General features: G+C 47.0%; 1 protein-coding gene across 1 annotated transcript in view; it reads right to left on the reverse strand.

Annotated features, from left to right (window-relative positions):
• Window positions 1-2,720: 2,720 nt before the first annotated feature.
• LOC134064448 (tau-tubulin kinase 1-like) overlaps window positions 2,721-20,257 on the reverse strand; it is a 31,573-nt gene continuing 14,036 nt past the window's right edge. The window contains exons 10-15 of the mRNA XM_062520373.1: window positions 19,626-19,780; window positions 15,660-15,867; window positions 14,971-15,143; window positions 14,081-14,591; window positions 4,289-6,072; window positions 2,721-3,168 (exon numbers count right to left, since the gene is read on the reverse strand). Of these exons, the coding sequence (XP_062376357.1) occupies window positions 2,721-3,168; window positions 4,289-6,072; window positions 14,081-14,591; window positions 14,971-15,143; window positions 15,660-15,867; window positions 19,626-19,780 (3,279 nt within the window). The remainder of the gene's footprint in view (window positions 3,169-4,288; window positions 6,073-14,080; window positions 14,592-14,970; window positions 15,144-15,659; window positions 15,868-19,625; window positions 19,781-20,257) is intronic.

Raw genomic sequence — 20,257 nt, forward strand, 5'->3', positions numbered from 1 at the left:
TCGATGCTCGTTCCCACTGATCTATAAAGAAAACTGGATGGACTACCCCATTGTTGCCGCCCTGTCATTCTTTATCTGGATCAGTGGGAACGAGGACCAAGGAAGGAAGGGAGGACAGATAAAAACGACGAATGAGAGGCACCCTTTCTGTTGAAGATTCAAGAAGAAAACCCCCAAAGTCACCTCAAAGGAATCAATGGAGCTACTTTTATTGACTGGAACCTTTGATAAACCAGATAACTTGTCAGAAAGGTCATTAATAGAAGCAGATATTCAATGAATTAATTATGAAACACACATTCATGCAATGTCCCTCCTGTGTCGACGAGTCCCTTAGAGGAGAGGACACACGTTCATTACACTGAAGACAAAGGCGGAGTAATGGCCAACTTGGCTCTCCTGACACACGCTCCCTCGGTCCCCGACTCTAGACTCTGGGCCCCCAGGATCCAAAACCAGGGAGACGGAGCAACCTGCTCTGATTCACACCCTCTTCGCACCACCACCCCAGCCTGGCTGATGAATGTCAACCTCTCTTCCATCCGTCAATAATAAGGTATGGATCACAGAGAAATCGTGGAATTAAACATTCACAGGACATTTCAATACACATACCTTTCTCTTCTTTTCACTTGTCACCCTGTTGTTGTTTATCTTTATTGGTTTATCATTACATGTCAAGTACACATCAATACATATCGAGCTTGCTTTAAGAACTTCAATATTTCATTTTTCACTGACAAGATGCTGCTGCAGTTTTTTAACCTTCGTACATGGTTGAGACGTGCACATCTCAACTGATAACTAATATTACTGTGTAGCTGTTGTGAGTTAGGGTTGGTGAGGGTTTGTTGGGGGCAGTATTGAGCTATTCCATTCAAGTTAATCACTTAGCTCAAGTGTAAAATGTTTGCTTTCGGCCATATTACCCATTTTAAGGTTACTTCAGTATTCTGTAGTCCATAACCCCATTTGGTGTTCTATTAGATTAGACTCATAAACCAATCGGGAAGAAGGCTTTTTGTTTTCATATTTTGAATCTCTCACACACACACATCCACTCTAACACACAAAACTGGCTTTTGACTGTTCTGTTGAAACGAAACATCAGCTTTTCTGTCCGTTTCTTACGCTTGTGAGATGAGCAGAGAGCAGGCAGAGTGTTGTGGGCCGTTGTGGCATTTTTTTTTTTTGCGCTTGCCAGTTGAAACACAAAATAAAAGCAGAATGTCCCACTTTTGTGCCTCACGGAGTCGTGCGATTTGGTTGTCATTGCAATCACAGCTTGCTGTGTGATTAACCAAAGCAATTCAAAGACTTGGAAAAAATAAATACATAAACATATGCAAAACCTAATGTAAGTTATGTCTTTTTTTTTTTTTTTTTTTACTTTTTGTCCCTCTCAGTTTAGATTACTGAATAAAAAAATTAATACATTTTTTTTTGTTTGTTTCAAGAAATTACTCTATAATTTACAGATGTATAGTAAACGATTATCAAACACCAAAAGCAAAGGTATCCAAAGGCATGCCTGCTCTCTGAGGAGTGCTGGTTTGCTGCTGTTCAATTGATGGACCCATAGGAGGAAATGAAGTAATGGCATGAACCGACAGTAGCCGTGATAAAGCACTGGCATCACAATGAGCACCGCTTGGCTTTCCCCCCTCAAAGACTCTTGGACAGACTATGCAGTGTGCACTGTTTGTATGTGCTATGTTTACCTATAGTACAGGACGCCTCCGTCTCCTTTTGGTATTCTTGATATGAATAACTGATATAGAGGAATTGTCCTGGCCCTCTTGCCTGCCAGCTGTGTACCAGTGCCAAGTACAGTACCAAACACCTTTAAAGAAAGACAGCAAGGTTTCCAGACAGTTCGCATCCAACTCATACCAGATTGATATTTGGCAGGTTTATAATCCCTATGGCTATTTGCAGAGAATTCCTCACAATTTGGAATAGCTTGTTATTATGCTCATTTGAATTTGAAAGCTGTATGATCTGTTGAAAAATGTTTTCAAGTAATATTTGTCAAACCTAACATGATTTCTTCTCTATTTAAATGAGAAATCTGAGAGAGATATGAGAGCTATAGGACTGTAGGCGTTTTGAACTGGTGGAAAACATTGTAAGCAAAAAAACCATAAGCCAATTCTTTAGGAGACGAAAAATAACTAAAACCAGATCACGCTCAGAGGAACAGGAAAGTGCTTTGATTTTTCAGATAAATGATTAGTCATAATGGTGACCTGTCCTGTCGGGTGTGCTGATCATATGAAGGACTTCTGCTTGACGACATTGACTCCTCTCTACTGGAAGCATCTGTGACAGTGGAGTTTCAATACAAAGCATATTTCATTAAGGCAAGTGAGGCGTGTTGAACTGTCAAACACACTCCAACACACTCCCAGCAGTTTCTCTCACACACACAAGCACATTCGCTCAGGCAAACACTCCCCCAAGGTAACAACTGTATGTTATGTGTGCGTGCATGGCAAATATTTGTCCACATCTGGATTGACAAAGCAGCTGCAGCAGTTGCTGTGGCGATAGACGAGACCACCGAGACCGACTCCCGTCGTTTTGGTCGGGTCAGTTGAGATCTGTCTTTCGTAGAGGATATATGGTGGTAGTGACCGCCTATGCCCGGGCCTCTGCCCAACTGTTGTTGTGGTAATGCAGATGTCGTGTGGGTAAGTTATGGCTAAGGTGTGAGGCTATTATCTACCGGAAGATTTCCCGTCGGACGTCTCTCGCTTCCCTTTAGCGGGCGTGGGTGCCGAGGCGGCGGCGGCGGGCCTGGTCCTCTTGGAGACGGGCTCCTGGGTTCTGCTTTTGGGCGGGGGCGTGGAGGTGGGCCGGGCGGCCGGGCCGGCGGGCTGCCTCCTCCTCTCGGCGGCGGCCGGCGGCGGCGGGGGGCGGCGGTGGTGCTGCGGGGAGGGGCTGTCGGTGCGGGAGGTGGAGTAGCTGCGCGGGGAGGTGCTCATGCTGCGCGTGGACGGCGAGCCCGGGGCCCGGGGGGAGGAGCGAGGACCGGAGCGAGGACCACCGCGCCCCCCGCGGAGCAGAGCGGGGCCGGCCGCAGAGAGGGGGCGGCTCTGGGGCGCCGGAGAGGGGCAGGGCTGGGACCTGGGCCACGAGGAGCCCATGCTGGACGCCTTCCGAAGCCTGTTGCAGAGGAGAGAACAGAACACACCCTTAGCACACGTCCTCTTCCTACAATTTCAATTTAATTTACTTATAGAGCGCCGAAATTACACATGTCTCATGGCGCTTTACAGAGTGTTAAACAAACAGAGAGAACCCATGAGTATTTACCATTGGCAATGTGCAATTTCAACAATCAGATTAGATTTCCATTCGGCTTTATCCAAAGCAACTGACCATTTAGGCTCAACTAACGGCGCTGAATTGGAGGTTATGAGTGAATGCTGGTGGTCATGAGCCAGAGATGGTCTTGTCACCATGTGTGTGATCAAAGCCTATAACATGTCTTGAGGCATATCTATTCCATATGCACTTAGTCTATTAGCGTTTCTTAAGTAGGGTTCAGACCAAAGATTCCCGACGAAACGAGACGAGACGAGCCGCGACGTTCTAATACCTTGCGACTGCGAATCAATGTGTTTAATGCTCTGCGACGGCTTGAAACTACGTGCAATTTCTAATTCACACTGCTGCAACTCAGTCTCGTCGCGTCGGGAATCTTTGGTGTGAATCGGGCTTTATGATTATGGTTGGGATATTGCTGTATAGTGCTGTTTTGTTTTCATTAGGCCATTGATTAAATTGACATTATTGTTTTTTATTGCTTAACATTCCATAGTTATTGTTATTATATAATTGATTAAATTACTTTATTGTTTATTTATAATTTTCCCATTTAGTCATTGTTTATTTTCATTAGGTTTGCTTATATTGATACTGTTATTGTTTATATTGCTATTCTCTTTAGTCGACACTATATAGTCTGATCAACTTTTTTAATTTGTTCACTGCTAAATTAAATCATTTTATTGTTTTTGTTTGTATGTCGCTTTGGACAAAGGCGTCTGCTAAGTAACATGAGCAGTAAGTTTCTTGGTGTTTTGAGCCCCCCAACGTTGTCTTCAAGGCAGCGCTAGGGTTAGGCATGGTTATGGTTAGGGTTAGGGGTAGGATGAAGTGCCTTTAAGTCCACAGTGCCAGCGCTGCCTGGAAGATGACGTTGGGGGCTCAAAACACCATCGAGCTAATCGTAACCGTAAGTAAATTTGGATTGCACGCTCCCCAGGTGTGGTGTACCAACCTGCGCAGAGAGGAGGTTGCTTTTGTTGTCTGGGGGTGGGGGGGTGCGGCGGGAGCGGTCCCCGGGGCCGACGGGGGTTTCCTGACCGGCGTCACCAGCCTGGGGATCCTGCTCCTCCTCTGGCCCTCGGCCGCCTGTGGCCGGCCCCTCTCCCTGACCGACTCGTCCTCGGAGGCGGTGGTGGACGGGCTCGGGGAGGCGGGCGCGGCGGGTGCTCGGCGGTGGCGGCTCTGCCGGCGCTCCAGGACCAGCCGCGCCAGGTGAGGGCGCCCGGTCTTCAGGTGGCGCGGGGAGCCGGGGCCCCTGGGGATCGACCGGTCCGAGCCGCTCTCCTCCTCCGACACGGGCACCGGGATCCGACTCCGGCGCCGACGGCCGGTCGGAGCGTCGGCCTCTGGCTCCTCCCCTTTTGTCTCGGCACCAATAACAGGCGGCGTTTCACCCTCCGGACCCACCTCTTCCTTCACCTCCTCCCCCGTCTCAGCGTCAGCGGCGACGACCTCGCACACCTTTACCTGATCAGCGTCCTCTTCCTGCTCGACGCACGGCGCTCCCTCTACATCGGTCTCCCCGCCGGCTTCTAGAACGTTCTGCGAAACGGGTTCTTCTGCAGTTTGAATGCAAGGTTCTGATTGAACAGCTGCCTCAGGCGTGTGCTCGTGTTCCGCTCCCAGCGGAGTCGAGATGCTCTCTCGGCGTTCCTCCTCCTTGCTCTCGCCACTTTTCTCCCTCTCGCTCTCGCCCTCGCTCTTCCTCTCGCTCTCCGGGGCTTTCTCCGACGCGTCCTCTTCCTCCTCTCTGTTCTCTGCCTGCTCCTCGAGGATCTCCGCATCACACGGATTGTCTTCACGCTTTTCTGAGTCATCGACTCTCTCTTCTTCTTCTTCTTCCTCACTCTGTTGGCTTTCTTCGTCTCTCTCCTCCTCTAATTTCTCCTCTTCCTCTGTCTTGACGTTTTCTTCCTTCTCCTCCTCCTCCTCTTCCTCCTCCTCGTCATCTTCCTCCTCCTCGTCATCTTCCTCTCTATCCTTCTCTTCCTCCTCTTGCAAGACTTCTTCACTTTTGCCCTCATCCTCCTCCCCTTCACTTTCACCCTTTATCTCCTCTCTCCCCTCCTCCTGCTCCTCTTCCTCCTCTTCCTCTTCCTCTTCCTCCTCCTCCTCCTCTACTCTGGGGCTCTCTGATTGGCTGGGCTCTGGCGCCGTCTCCTCGTGGGAGCCGGGGTGCTGCTGTCGGGCCGTCATGACGTTCAGGTGCGACGTCTCGGCGATGTGTATGAAGGTGCGCTCCACCTTGGTGAAGGGCGGCGAAGACGTGCCCCCCGAGCTGGACACCATGCTGACCGTCGGCATGGCGATGATGGGCCGGGGATCGGACCGGACGATGGTGGACGCCAGCGTTCCGGGCTCGGCCTCGTCCGGCGGCGGCGGGTGCGATGGCGGCCGCTCGCTCTGCGGCGTCAGCGCGTTGAACGTGCCCTGCCCGTCGCCCGGGGAGACCAGGCCGTTGCCGGGCGAGCCCAGGCCGTTGGCAGGCGAGGCCAGCACCAGCGTGCGCGAGGCGTCCTCCTGGTCGTGCTCCTTGTTGTGCGCGGGGGCCATCAGGGTGGACGCGGCGTTCTCCGGGCTGCCCTCGCTGCTCTTGGGGCTGCCCTCGCTGCCGGAGCCCTGGCCCTCGCCGCCCTCCTCCCGAGGCACGTCGAACATCAGCACCCCGGACAGGAAGTCCACTCGCTTCGGTCTCGTCTGGGAGGGCAGGACCTCAGGATGTGCCTCTTGGATGTCCTACAAAAAAAAAAAAAACAGCAATACTCAGTGATGCCATTACAGTAATGAAGTACATTACACTGACAAGCACATCTACAGTAATTATAGTAACTAATAAAGCCATCTAATAGTGGAATGTTATATAACATGGATTAAAGCAGTATATTCAGCGGGAAATATTGTATGTGTATAGAAAAAACAAACAAAAACACAGACACGGTGCACACTTAATTTTGAATTCAATAGCTCTACATGCTAGATGGCTAATCAAGTGACTGTAAGAATTGTTAACTGATACACTACATATCGTCTTCACATGACTAGATTCAGCACTGACAAAGAGTAAAAAGACTGCATGAGTTCTTCCCCAATTCCTTTAATATTTTGGTTGTATACAAGCTTTGCAGGATTGTCTTGAGTAACTGACATACATTTTTTTTAAAAGGCACAAAAGACCATGGTACAGTGTTATATTATCTTGCGTCCCTATTGTTTTTTTGTTTTTTTTTGTAGTTAAATCACCAAGCCCGTTGTGATTTCAAGTGTAGGCTCAAAATACAGTGCTTAGCCCAAGGCATGTACAGCAGCGAAGCACAAGGAAGCAGAACAGAGAGCATGCTGACAGTTACACCACTCACATGTTAAATCCAGCAGCGTGTTCGATAACACATTATTCTTTTTTTTAAAAAATGGAACAGATAAAAAGCTCAAAACACATGCTTTTCTAGATATGATACAAGTGGAACTGTACAGTGTTATTGCGATACAAAACAATGCTCTGTTTGTCTTTATAAAGTTCGAAAGTCTTCTCCCTATACAGGATTGCTGACTTTTTTTGTTAACAAGGCTTTTCCAAGAGAGATGTTATCAAGCTAACAGTACACTATACGCACACAGCAAATTTCCCTTTTTTTCTTTTGATGTCATCATACGCACAGTGTCTCCATAGTCACATTGGTAGGATGTGTGTGTGAGAGGGAGAGAGAGAGAGAGAGGGAGAGAGAGAGAGAGAGAGAGAGAGATAGAGAGCGAGAGAGAGAGAGAGCGAGAGAGAGAGAGAGCGAGAGAGCGAGAGAGCGAGAGAGAGAGAGAGAGAGCGCGCGAGCGAGCGAGATAGAGAGACAAAGAAAGAAAAATGACGAAATGGCTTACAAAACATTACAAGGAGCGAAACCAGTGTGAACAATTATTTACACGTACTGGATCTAACTTGGCTGAACACTGCCCAGTGCCCTCAAACTGTCAAATGTGTTTTTGCATTCCAGGAATCCATAATGACTTATTTGACACCAAATGTGGGTAAACACTCTAGAAGAGTTTTGTTAATACATACTGTAATCAGTGAAGTACTGCTGATTAATGTAATACTATTTTTTTTTTTTACACCATAAACCTGACTTTCAATGAACATTGAATTTGGATTTCCACTTCTGGTGTATATTTACTAAACATACTGAACAGCCATCATAAATGCTTTTCCCCCCCCCCTCTACGGCATCTTAAGCACCACTAAGTTTCTCTACCATATCAGCCCATTCCGATACTGCAAAAACGCTTGACACCAGACCAATGTTACCAAGACTACATATCTGTACTATCCCACAAGAAATGACGAATATTAGTAGGGCACAAACACCTTAGAAAATACTAAATACTGCAAAGTCAAAGCACTGGTAGCCAGTGTGCTGATGTGTACATTTGCAAATGAGCTGCTTTCCGCATCATTTACCGGCATTGACCTCATAGCCTGTATAGTATACAGTGGGAAAATGATGTAATCAACGCAATTCAGCACAGCATATCAACTGTTTCAGGATCTCATCAGTAGAGCAATTCTTTGTCAGTTGTGGACACTGGGGGCAGTCGTCAACTGATTAATGTAAAAGGTACGGGTAGAGGAATGTCAATCTTTTTCTTTGTAGTAGGAGACGGTCAAAGCGGACAGAAACACGACTTTGAATATATAGCGACAAATATCTTGATCTGTGTAGACTGCTAGCACAATCAAATGATATTTCCGTGTTAAAAGGCACAGTGCAGTGCAAATGATCTGATGTGTGTTTAGATTTGTTTTAAGCTTAAGCCATATATGCCACTGGGGCCAACAGAAAATTAAGAAGTTATATTAGAGGTTGATCACTGTAACACGAGACGTTTGAAGAAGCACACAACACACTTCGACAAACTTTTATCAGACATGCATCTGCTTTCATACTGCAGCCTGTCTTGTCTTACATGGAAGACCCATTCTTAATCCAGAGACTTCATCAATGTCATTTCTTTAACTGTGATAAAGTGGGGTTATATACAGTACAACTCCTGTCCAAACCTCAATAATGTAGTTTACTCATTTCTCTTTTGTTTTGTAAAAAGGAACAAAATGTGGTGCTACATGTAGTGCATGAGTGTGACTGTATGTCTCTGAGTGTTTGAAAATGCATGTAAACCATGTTTGATGTGCTTAGCATTAACACACCAAAAGCAGCAAGCTAAGAGCATTCTATCCGGCGAAGCATGTTTTAAGTGAATGGGTGCGTTGAACAGTAAGAGCAAAAAGCAAAAACATGATCGGTGCAGCAGAGGCCACCCCTCCAGCAATCAGTGATAGCATTCTTTCTGTGTAGGAAAACAATTGTACATTTCTAATACAAAAGAAAATATACACTTTTATTTTACAATTTTTTGATGAAATGAGAAACAAAAGAACCCCTAACTAAGGGGACTGTCTGAACTAAGCGCTGCACTGCCAAAGCTGAAATGCTGCACTAATCCATTAACAGAACACCTTTAAACCTCAACGTGCAGAAAATTGCATTAGCATCTACAGACTCCTGTCTCACTCACTCTATATAAGTGATTTTCTGTGGCAGCCTCCATTTAATAGGTATAGCGCGCTCTAGCAGGTTTACTGGTATGTCCACTGTTACTGTTGAACTTCTCTGTACACTAAGTACAGACAGAGAACCCTGTTCTACCACACCAAGCCAGAGCATCACTGCATTCCACAACGCCACATGGTGAACACATAAACACAGAGGTGAGTGAATGATAGTGCACGGGGGTGTTGTCCATGTTGTAGCTATAGCAGCAATGGGGCTCTATACAATGACCACAGCAGTGGTCCACAGTAATGGGTATTGCATACCCCTCTTCTTTGGCGGGAAAATCATAAACGTTATGAATTTGTCCCTACTAATGATGAATTAAAAACTCAGCGACAGGTGGAATATAGATGAACATACAAAGACAACACTTGATACGTGTCTGTATCTAAGTGAAACATTTTTTTTTGTCTCCCTGTTTGGTGATTCAGGAACTAGACTATTGAGTTGGATCATCTATTTATACTCTGCTGTGCTACTGCCCTTAGACCTCCATTTAGTGTTCCTGTCAAATGTCTGATCCAGTTAATATGTCATCAGAAAGCACACAAGATACATATCCAGCACAGCCACAAATAACAACACTGAACATACACATTTACATGGCGGGAGCAATGACCTCCCAAACGCAAAACTATTGCCAACCTCTCTATTGCCATTCAGTCTCACTTGACTTTCACTCAGTTATCCAACAGTGCGAGTGACAAAGCAGCATCTAGAACACACAGTTCACCTCACTTTACAGTAGTTCCGTCTCTCAGCTGAGGCTTTCGTACAGGGAGAACCAGCAGAGCTCTAATGTCCAATTGGCTGGTAAAAAGTACAGGTTGTATGTACCGGTATGTCCCCATGGCTCAGATGCAGATGACTACAGTACTCAACACACACAGAGTGAAACAGCAACCGCAGCTTTGTAGCTGCAATCTGTTAGTGCACTACACCGTTTCCTCTGAGAGTATTTCAGTATTTTCAGTATTTCATGATCTCTTTCCTTTACCTTTTAGCACAATTCAGAACACCGTCCACATGAATGACTTCATTAGCACCATCTTCCATGCCGCTGTATTGTGCCTATTGACTACTCTTCAATTCCTTTTGAAAGAATGTGCTGTTAAGCGGTTTGATTTTCTCTTGCAACTAAATGAGCTAAATAAAATACTATTCGTTTTTTAAATGAGAAACTAACTCAGCATTTACTTTGTAAAAGCATTATGGGAAGCTCAAAAAAAAAAAACTACCCCAAGGGCATTTTTCTCTGTGTAAGAAGAACGAGCTGGTAAAGCTCGAATTGATTTTTCAACGACAACTGAATGAAAAGCGAGTGTGCGCTTCAATATTGCTACGCTACTATTTTGACGCCGCCCGGCGTGGCTCATCCATCTGTGTGCTGTCAGCCTGGCTTATTGTTCTCATCGGTTCCCTAGCCGCCGGCCGCGCGCTAAACTGGTCATGGAGTGGGCGGCGGGATGCGCTGGGGGTCATGCTGACGTCGGAGTGCCTATAGGGAAAGTGCTTAGTGTGCAGCCTCTCTGCCCTTCTCGTGTCCTTCCCAAATAGCGCGCCAACACACACACACACACACACACACACACAAACAAACAAGCACACACACACACATTCACACACACACACACACACAAACACACACACATAGACACACACACATACATACAAACATACACACACGCACATCAGCACAAGACGCACAGGTTCACTCTCATATAGACGCATACTGTACTGTACAGACACTCCATATCCACCACCACAGACATAAAACAAACACCCTCCCACTCCGACTCACACACAGAAACGGAATAGTGTGCATCACCATGTTTTGTGATGGCACAAATCCACGATCTGCCTTCCCTCATGTTTCATCATCATTAAATATTGCAACGATAAAGAAACCACATTGCAAATCAAGAAAAACAAACAAACAAACAAACAAAACAGTCAGTGTTGCATGCTTTTTCCCCATAGTCATTAATCCTACAGCCCAACTGGTCCATCTTGGCTCTGTTTATCTGCTAGGATCTCCATTTCATGGACATGACCAGACCGCAAGCGTATTGATCGGCCCTCAGCGGGACGCCGTCTGGCTCCCCCACTCCTCCCGGGGGCCGCGCGCTGAGAGCGAAGCAGGGGGGGAAGACGGTGGAGAGCTCGCAGAGCCGGTTACGCGGCTCCTCGGCCCGTTCAAGTGACCAGGAGTGCAGATGGCCCCGCGCCTCAAGAGGAACATGTGTGCGACGCGCGCGCACGCGGGCCTACAACGGCTCGGACAAAGCTCCGTCTCCACGGGCGCTCGGTCTCTCGTCCAAATGGGCGGTCCATTTGGCCGTTCCTGTTGTAGGGTGCAGTGTGTCTTGAGGTGAAGTGACCGCTCAAAGGGACACAACTCATGATGTGGTGATGGACACAGTAATGATGGCTATGAGGAGGATGTGAATGCATAGGTGGCTGTGTTTCCATGTTAAGAGGTGTTTTGCGATTTCCTCCTGTTCCCCATTACTACTGAGCATGTGCAGGTCCGCAGCTGTCCATTACAAGAGCTTTTAAAAACAGTAAAATATCTTTTTTTTTTGCATAAAAAGAAATGTGTATACAGTAAAATCTCTGGCATTTTCTCCCTCGTCCTATGCCCCTTGGCAGCCATTTTGAGAGCTCAGTGGCCACAGGTATCAAGTGACCTTTTTCTGTCTCTCTCTTCCAGAGTGTAACCAGACCCGCACATTCATTCAGGAATGAACACACGCATCCACACACTCACACACACACAGCTCCTGGCCTACGGTTATTGCACAAGCAGATGGATGAAGGTCTTCCATTTCTCCTTTCTTGTCAGTTTATAAGAAAGAAAGATTGCTCTCCTGAAGTGATAAGAGTGTGTGGAGAGTGCACATGTGTGTGTATGTGTGTGTGTGTGTGTGTGTGTGTGTTTGTGTGTGTGTGTGTGAAACATTTACAGTACAGGACTCTGTGTGTCTGTGTGTGTGTGTATGTGCGTGTACTGTATGTGTGTGTGTGAGTGTGTGTACGTGAGTGTGAGTGCACATCACGTTTTGTTCATGAGTTTCGCCAGCATCTGCTGGATGTGGAGGCGCGACAGGTTGAGCACAGAGTGGCGGGCCCGCGGGTTGCCTGGCAACAGGGGCATGTGTCGGTGCCGGTGGGCGTGCCGGTGCGCGGGGCTGCTCTCGGCCGAGCGGCTGCGCTGAATGGCCGGGCTGCCCAGGGCGGGGTCGTGGGGGAAGGGCTCCGCTTCCATGGAATTGGAGGAGAACACATACGACGCCAATCTTCTCAAATGGGCGGGCCTCGGGAAAGAGTGTTGGGGGTGTGGCCTGTCCTCCTCCAACTGAAAGAGACCAATAAGAGTGGAGGAAAAAAGGAATCAAGCTGGGAAGACTACGGCGTGTTATGTGTGTGTGTGTGTGTGTGTGGTGTATCAGTTGTGTGTCTTACAACCTGTTCTCTACTGTGTGGTTGTTTGTGCATTCTTATCTCAAGTATGTGCCTGGTATGCTGAGTCCATAGAAGGGAAACAGACACAAAAAAATGCAAACATTCACACAGACACACACAAGCGCGCCAAGATAAAAGACTTTAGTTTTGCTGTAATTTCAATGGAATTTGATCATTACATTACATCGGTTAACTGTCCGACACTTTGGAATGATGGTCTTGGACAATTTTTTGTTGTGGGCTTTCTTGAAAATGCTTTCACCAAAAGGAACATATACTGCACAAATACAGGAACAGCTACTCTTACTTTGAGCTCTGCTTTCAAAAGAGACGGCACTGCCTTCAAAATGTCAAAATGTTGAAATTCAACAAATGTAGGCCTACTCTAATGTAAAAATAGAGTAATGTTTTTCCATGGAAGAGACCAACAGTACAATGCATATATACATACTTGATATACATGCACTGTACTGTATTATACATCTGGGTTAAGTAGACTGTCAGGACCAATGCATTCAAAATGGTGGGAGCATCCTTATCCCCATGCAATATGCAACGTCTTCCAACACAACCAAATAAAGACTAGCTCACGGTAGGCTCAGACAGAGAAGCTGTCTGCCTTAGAGGTATCCCTGTAGAAAACTATGAAACGGCTGTGTTCTGAATGCCTAGCACACAGGAAAAGAATACCTATAATGGACTATGAAGCAATGACATGCGCCCAGTGAAGCAAGTTCTCTGTCTCGACCAAACAAACAGAAACATCCACCCACTCACACACAGTAAGTGCTACAGACAGGCAGGAGGCAGCAGGTTCATATCTACTGTGTTTGCCTCCAAATCTGCTACAGTGTCTTACACAGATCCTCTCCATCCACTGAGACCTACTGCATCCGCAGTACACACCAGAACAACCACCATCATTTGCCTTATAAAGATGACCCCATTTTCACTGCACCACATTTAATTCGCTCTCGCCTACATGACCACTTGACTCTCTACTACCTGACTCTGATCACTGACTGCATCACATAATGTACAGCAAGAAAGACAATGTTTAGACAACGTTATGTAAATCACATTCTGTAGCCCAGAGTATCACACAGAAATGGTGGCATACCGCTTCATGTGGCCCCAACACAACAACTTACCATACGAGAACACTGACGCACATGGCACAAGGATATAACAGAGCAGAAAACAAAAGGGCAAAACAAAAAATTTATGCTGAAAGATCACCATAAATTTGCATGAAGAGTCTTGGGTGAAATGACATGTAAAAACAGCCGTTCAAAGCAGCTTTTTTACACCGGGCGGTGAATGGAGAAAGAAAGCAACGCGGGAAAAACGATGAGAGATGGGAGCTTTTGAAACACCCATGGCTGAGCGTTCAAAGAGCCTGTCCGTCAGCAGAGCGAGCCTCCAGCAGCCTGCCTTGATCAATTCACCCTCCCGCGCTCATGTCACGCTTTCACAACGGACAAGTGAATGAATCAAGAAGAGTGCAGCTACACCGCAGAGGGCCAGTACACACACACACACACACACACACGCACACACACACACGCACACACACGCAAAAGATATGCACCATTTCTCTGCTCAGACACACACGCGCACTCTTACTCTCTCATCCAAGCATCCAACAGACACAGACACAGACACAGAGTCGCTCTTACCTGTCTGTGAGGACCAAACGGTTCGGATTCCCTCCTCCGGGGGCACGTGTGAGGCAGTGAGTGGCAGGGCGAGTGGGCGGGACTGGACCCCGCCGCGCCCTCCCCGTTGTTGAGCGCCATCATGCAGCGCTGGCGCTCGGCCGAGTGGGTCTTGGGCCGCACCACGCCGTCGTGGCACCGCCGCCGGCCCTCGTGGTCCTCCAGCGGGCGCAGCTCCTCGGGCTCCTCGTCCGTGGTGCCCGAGTTGGTGGGCTCGGCGCCGGGCAGGAAGTCGCGCAGCTCCATCTCCTTGTCGATGATGACCCACTCGCGGCTGTCGAAGTCCTCCTCCTCGGCCAGCGGCACCGAGTGGATGAAGGCGTTGCTGTGCGCCTCCTGGTCGCCGTCCACCGAGGCGTCCTGCCGCCCGCTGGCCTGCCGCTCACCCTGCCCCGCGTCCAGCGACAGCATCTGGGCCGGCTGCGAGGAGTAGACCACCCGGGACGGCGAGCACAGGATGTCCATGCGAGACCTGCGGGCCACCACGGCACACACACACACACACACATAACACTGGTCAGTGTACAGGGCCTGTCAGTCTCGGAGAGTCACAGTCTGCTTCCTCATTTGCAAGTTGTGCTGTTTTTAACCCAAGTTGTGTTATTTTCAACACATATTGTGTAGCAAATAAAAAAAAAGGAAACAACACAAACTGTGTTGTTCCTATCTGGACACAGAGATGTGTTAAAAACAACACAAGCTGGGATGTTTTCTAGACATTCGTGTTAAGACTGTTTGAGAAAATGCCCCTGTTTGTCAATACATTGTTTATATTCTAAGTTTGTTGGTCGTCTTCACAGTCTCCTGATGATCTACTCCAACGCAAAGAATCAACACACAAACTTGCTCACCGTCTGTCGTAGGCATCTGCTCCGCCATCTGCCCTAGAGAGGCGGTCAGACTCGGGGCTGTTGACGCGGCGGAACCTGAGGGCGCGCGCCTGTCCGCTGGGAGATTCCAGAGCTTTCGCCTCGGCAGAGCCCGCTCCTCCTGCTTGACCCTCCTCCTCCAGAGCCACCTGTGTCTGTCCGCAGCACACCAAAAAACATCCGTTAAACATCACCGTTAAACATGAACATCTGATCAAAGAGTTGCTTTGTAAATAGCTTTCTTTGTTTTTCTTTTTTCTTTGTTTTCCAATTCTTGTTTATAATGTGTTTTTGTTGTATGATTGCTTCAAACAGGTATTTGTACTCTGCTGACTAATGCGGATCCATGTGTTGGTAAGGGATTGGGTGGGATGGGAGGGGGGGTTCAAGAGAAAATTCAACCATTATTGACAAATGCTTTGTATTCTTCCCAAAGTTCAAAAATCAATAAACATTGCATTACAAAAAAAACATCAACACTCAAATCTGTTCTTGAATTTGTATTATCTTTCATTTTCACTGTTCACTGTTGTGAGGTCAGATGTGTGTTGTTGTGGAGTTAACCGAGAGCATCTTCCTTCATTTTCGGAAGCTAGCATTGCTATGAAGCTCATAAGATCGACATTTGTGCTAGCCTTCGCTAGCGGTAGCGCTGCAGGATAAGTGAGAACCTTGCTGATGCTGATCCTGAGTTTGTTGCGGTTGAAGTCCGTGTCGTCCCATGGCTCTCCCTCAGGCGGGGGGTGGGCGGCGTCGCCGGGCCTGCTGGCCGCTGGGGCGGGCGGGGCGTTCTCCTGGTCACTTAGATGCTCGTCCTTCAGGACGTCGTCCGTGTTCTCTCGTGGCGTTTCCCCAGGAACCGCCGTTATGTTGACCACTCTGGGAAACCAGGAGGTGGTGGCGTACAGTCATTAGTCATTAGATCAGAGTACACAGTCAAAGCCAGAGCCAGAGTCACACAGAAACACAAAATCAAGACGGAAAACGAGGCTAGGATTTATAAAACATGCACTTAAATGTGACTGCTACCATTTGGTATCACTTTCTGGCAGGGCACACTGTAGCAGCTTGTAAATTTGGCTCATAATCGATCCTTTTAAGTAAGATATTTTTTTTCAATTCAGTTCTGTTCTGATTCAGATATTCTTGGATTGTGTGTGAGAAGTCAAAAGCTGTGTCTCATTCCAGGGGCTGCGTGGTTCTAAGGCCGGATTCGTAGACCGGTTGCGTCATAGTGGCGCGCCTAGTACTGTCCCATTCCGTGGACTCCGGCCGACAAACCCACCCTTCTTTTCCCCGAAACGGAGTGTGCATCGGATGTATGCTTCGCGGCCTACCTGGCCACCAAAATTCGATACGTTTATGACGTTTCATTGAGTTTCATTGAGTTGTCGAGATAGTCGGCAGAGGAGTAGCCTACACGTTTAAACATTTAATAAACGTTATAATAATATTTAAATGAAGTTATTATATATTTTCAGTTAAGTCTCAGTTTCAAAATAACTTTTTGAAATGTGAACTATGCTTAAACGATGTCGCCGATTTCCGTAGGCTATCAAAATAATCACTTCCTAAATAAAGCTCAAACATTGGCCTTTCACTTCCAAATGGTTTATCAAGTCATATGCCAATTAACATTATGCTCAGATAATCACTAGTGAGTATAGGCCTAGGCTAGTCTATTATAATTGGTTCCCACTAGAAGATCGTTATTAAACATCACATGGAAAGAATCGTAATGTTAGTTGATGCCGTTTGCATAAAGTCCAGGGGTGAATGACATCCACCAAATGTTTCTTAAAGCATTTGTTGGTGACATCTAGCCTAATGGAAACTAGATTAAATTTGATAGATTACAAATGTGTCCCTAGCAAATTTAAAAAAAAAATGTGTAGCCTGAATTAACCACAGCCTGCACACACGATGCCGCTGGAGATAGTTTTCGTGTAGGCTACATAATCAGTAGCCTAAGCCTAATGAAAGCAAGTCTGATCACTAATTGTAAACCTGCAATAATAGAATGCCTAACGTAGAAGAGAGAGAGAGAGAGAGAGAGAGAGAGAGAGAGAGAGAGAGAGAGAGAGAGAGAGAGAGAGAGAGAGAGAGAGAGAGAGAAGGAGTGCTGCGTTGGGTCGCTTGATTTAAAGTAAAAAACAGCTCTTCGGGAATGGACAAAAATAGAATTGAAACAAACTGCGACTGTCCTGTAGCCTATGTAAAGTTTCTTGGTGATAAAGTTTGTAGAAGGCAGTAGGCTAGTCAGAGGTCCGAGGCACACCGATTAAGTGAAAACATTTTTAAAAATCCTTTATTTCATTGGATAAAGTTAGCGCGTTTCGATTTATGAGAGCGCAACTTCTGCCGTTATATGAGACTGCCCTTCAACAGGAGCGGGTCTTCCTCAGGGCAATCCAATAGAGTAACTATACTTTGTCGATCTATCTTATGTGGCAAATGCATGTGATGCTTTGTGCATGATCGAGATATGAAAAGAGATAGCCTATAAACATGACATAAACCTACAAACAGCACTTGCGCAAGAGACGATCAACTTCTGCTAAATGGATAACATGGATATGATCATCAGCTGAGCCTCAATGACGTTTGTCAACGTTGCAATGGAGCTACAAGCTAGGTCAGTTAACGACGAAGTCCAATAGTTATGCATTTAAGCCTGCAAAACGACCAGCATAAGCATCAGCTTATCACAGCTGGTTATCCTGCAATTCCATAGCCAGTTATCTAAACTCCTGTTATATTTCCTCCGATGTTTTTGAAATTATGTCAAGCAGCGAAAGCAATTACGCTAGCCATGCCCATCTGTACCCTACCTGTAAAGTTTGGTTTTAACCCAGGCTAGAAAGAAAAAGGGCAAGGCTACTCACATGAACGCTATCCAACTCCCTTTGAAATAGCCATTGAAAAGTAGCCTAATGCGACAGTTGTGTGGCCGCTTTTAGCCGGTGGTTTAACAAATTATTTTAAATTGGAGATGAAGGCAAGCATAGAATATGGCCATATAGGCTATCCTCCTATCACTGTTTTGACTAGTCTTAGCCTATAATAAAATAAGATTGGCATTGCCTATGCCACATTAATTCCTTGATAACGTTTCCTCTGCACTGAGTGTTATTCTAAGCGTCTGCTAAATAAAAAATAAAACATCGAATAGATGATTGTTCTCAGTCAGTAGTAGCATGTTGTACTGTTGTAGCCTATGAGTTAAATGTAACATGTTTTGATGACATGGGCGTGTTGAAAGGATGCTTTTCACGTAGCCTACATGAGTTTGACAGATCAGTAGGCCAAGCTCGGACTCATGACGTAACAGAGCCGTTCTTTTGGGCTAGACCGTCCCGTTTAAAAAAAACGTTGGTCCAGCTAGGTCGGGTCTATGCGGTCACAGAAGACCAGTGCTAGGTAGCACGAATGCTCCGAAGCATCCAGCCCCTGAAATGAGACACAACTAAAGTTGTTCATAATGTAAGTGAATATACAGCCCCCTCCACAAAGCATCTAAAAGGTTTTATGTAAATTGACTGGTCAAATTCATTGATCAAGTCATTGATCACATTTTCACAATATTTATGTTTCACACAGGTTTCACATCAGTCTAATCAACTAGAACCATACATTTACTACCTGCAATAAAACATGGTCTAAGCCAACAGTATGTCAAACAGAAATGAAATAAGTAGCATACAGGTGTCGCATAAAAGTATATTATAAAATGAAGAACACCTCTATAGTCTCACAATGACAGGCTAACACCACGGTCTTCTCTTCTAAAGGAAAAGCAGTCTAGACACAGGATGAGGGAACAGGAGGACGACGTCTGAATTAAAATGCCAAAGCCCTGCTCTGGATCTTGGCTGTAATCCAAATGGGACTGGCTAATGCTTTCAAATGAATGCAGAAATTCCTAAGGATGCGTAAACAAAGTCATCTATTGAAGGAGGAGGGGGGGGGGGGGAAGAGAAAAAAAGAAAATCAGCACTGCTCATGTTTGTTTGTGAGAGGAACGCTTCAAAATAAGAAGACGGAGATTTGGACACGCAGGCAGCGAGCACTTGAGGGGACGGGCTGGATGGATGGGTGGAGTGGGCGAGATGAAAGGCAGCCGTTCTGGCCAACTGCCAACGCCGAGGGAGACAGTGCGCAATCCCAGCCTCGCCCGCCCTGCGCCGGGCATCCGAATGACTAGGAGTGCGGTGCCGCCGCCGCCGCTGCCGCCGGGGCTCCGGGAGGAGTACCCACGGGCAGGGCGAGCGGCACGGCGCGGCTCAGGGAGCTCTCTTGCTGCATTGTGCTCCCCAACCTGTCAGGGCCGCCTGAGGCGCAGTGAGGGAGATCACAGACACACATCAGACGCTGAGGCAATGCAGGAGGCGTCAGAGCCACCTCCCCAAGGACACACACACCCATGTGAGAGAGAGAGAGTGTGTGTGTGTGTGTGTGTGTGTGTGTGTGTGTGTGTGTGTCTGGGGCCTATAAGCTCTTGGATGAGGAGAAGGGACAGAGACAGTGATAATTGGCAAGCCAGAATTGCAGAGTGGTTTATTTACCGTGTGTCACTGTGTGTGTGTGTGTGTGTGTGTGTGTGTGTGTGTGTGTGTGTGTGTGTGTGTGTGTCTTACCCTGCCACTGCAGCAGTCGGTCTGGTGTTTTGTTGGGGTGCGGCAGGCAAGCTGGTTGACAGCGTAGGCTCTGTCCCTGCTTTCTCCCAATCATAGGACTCGTTCTCTGTAATGGTCCTGTCCTTCATGCTCATGTCAAACACAGACATCAGCAACTACAAACAGACAGAGAGAGAGGGAAGGAGGGGGGAGGGAGAGAGGGAGAGAGGGAGAGAGAGGGAGGGAGGGAGGGAGAGAGAAAGAGAGAGGGGGAGGGAGGGAGGGAGAGAGGAAGAGAGAGAGGGAGGGAGGGGGGAGGGAGAGAGAGGGGGGGAGGGAGAAAGAGAGAGAGGGAGGGAGGGAGGGAGGGAGGGAAGGAAGGAAGAAGGGAGGGAGGGGTGAAGAGTCAGAAGTGGCAGGAAATTAGATAGAGGATCTCAATGCACTACAGACACTCAATTATACCTGTTAATTTGACCATTTAATTAAGTAATTTTAATGAGACAATATTTTACCCGTTATCGAATCCCATCAATTAATAGGCAGATAAAAATGTGTGGCTACTCATTAGAGGCAGATGCCTTGATGACACATAAATGATCAGTTAGTTATAAAGCAGTTAGCTGCTCTCTTTAGTGGCCCATAAAACATCA

This window comes from Sardina pilchardus, chromosome 18 (assembly GCF_963854185.1).
Source record: "Sardina pilchardus chromosome 18, fSarPil1.1, whole genome shotgun sequence".
NCBI classification, from domain to species: domain Eukaryota; kingdom Metazoa; phylum Chordata; class Actinopteri; order Clupeiformes; family Clupeidae; genus Sardina; species Sardina pilchardus.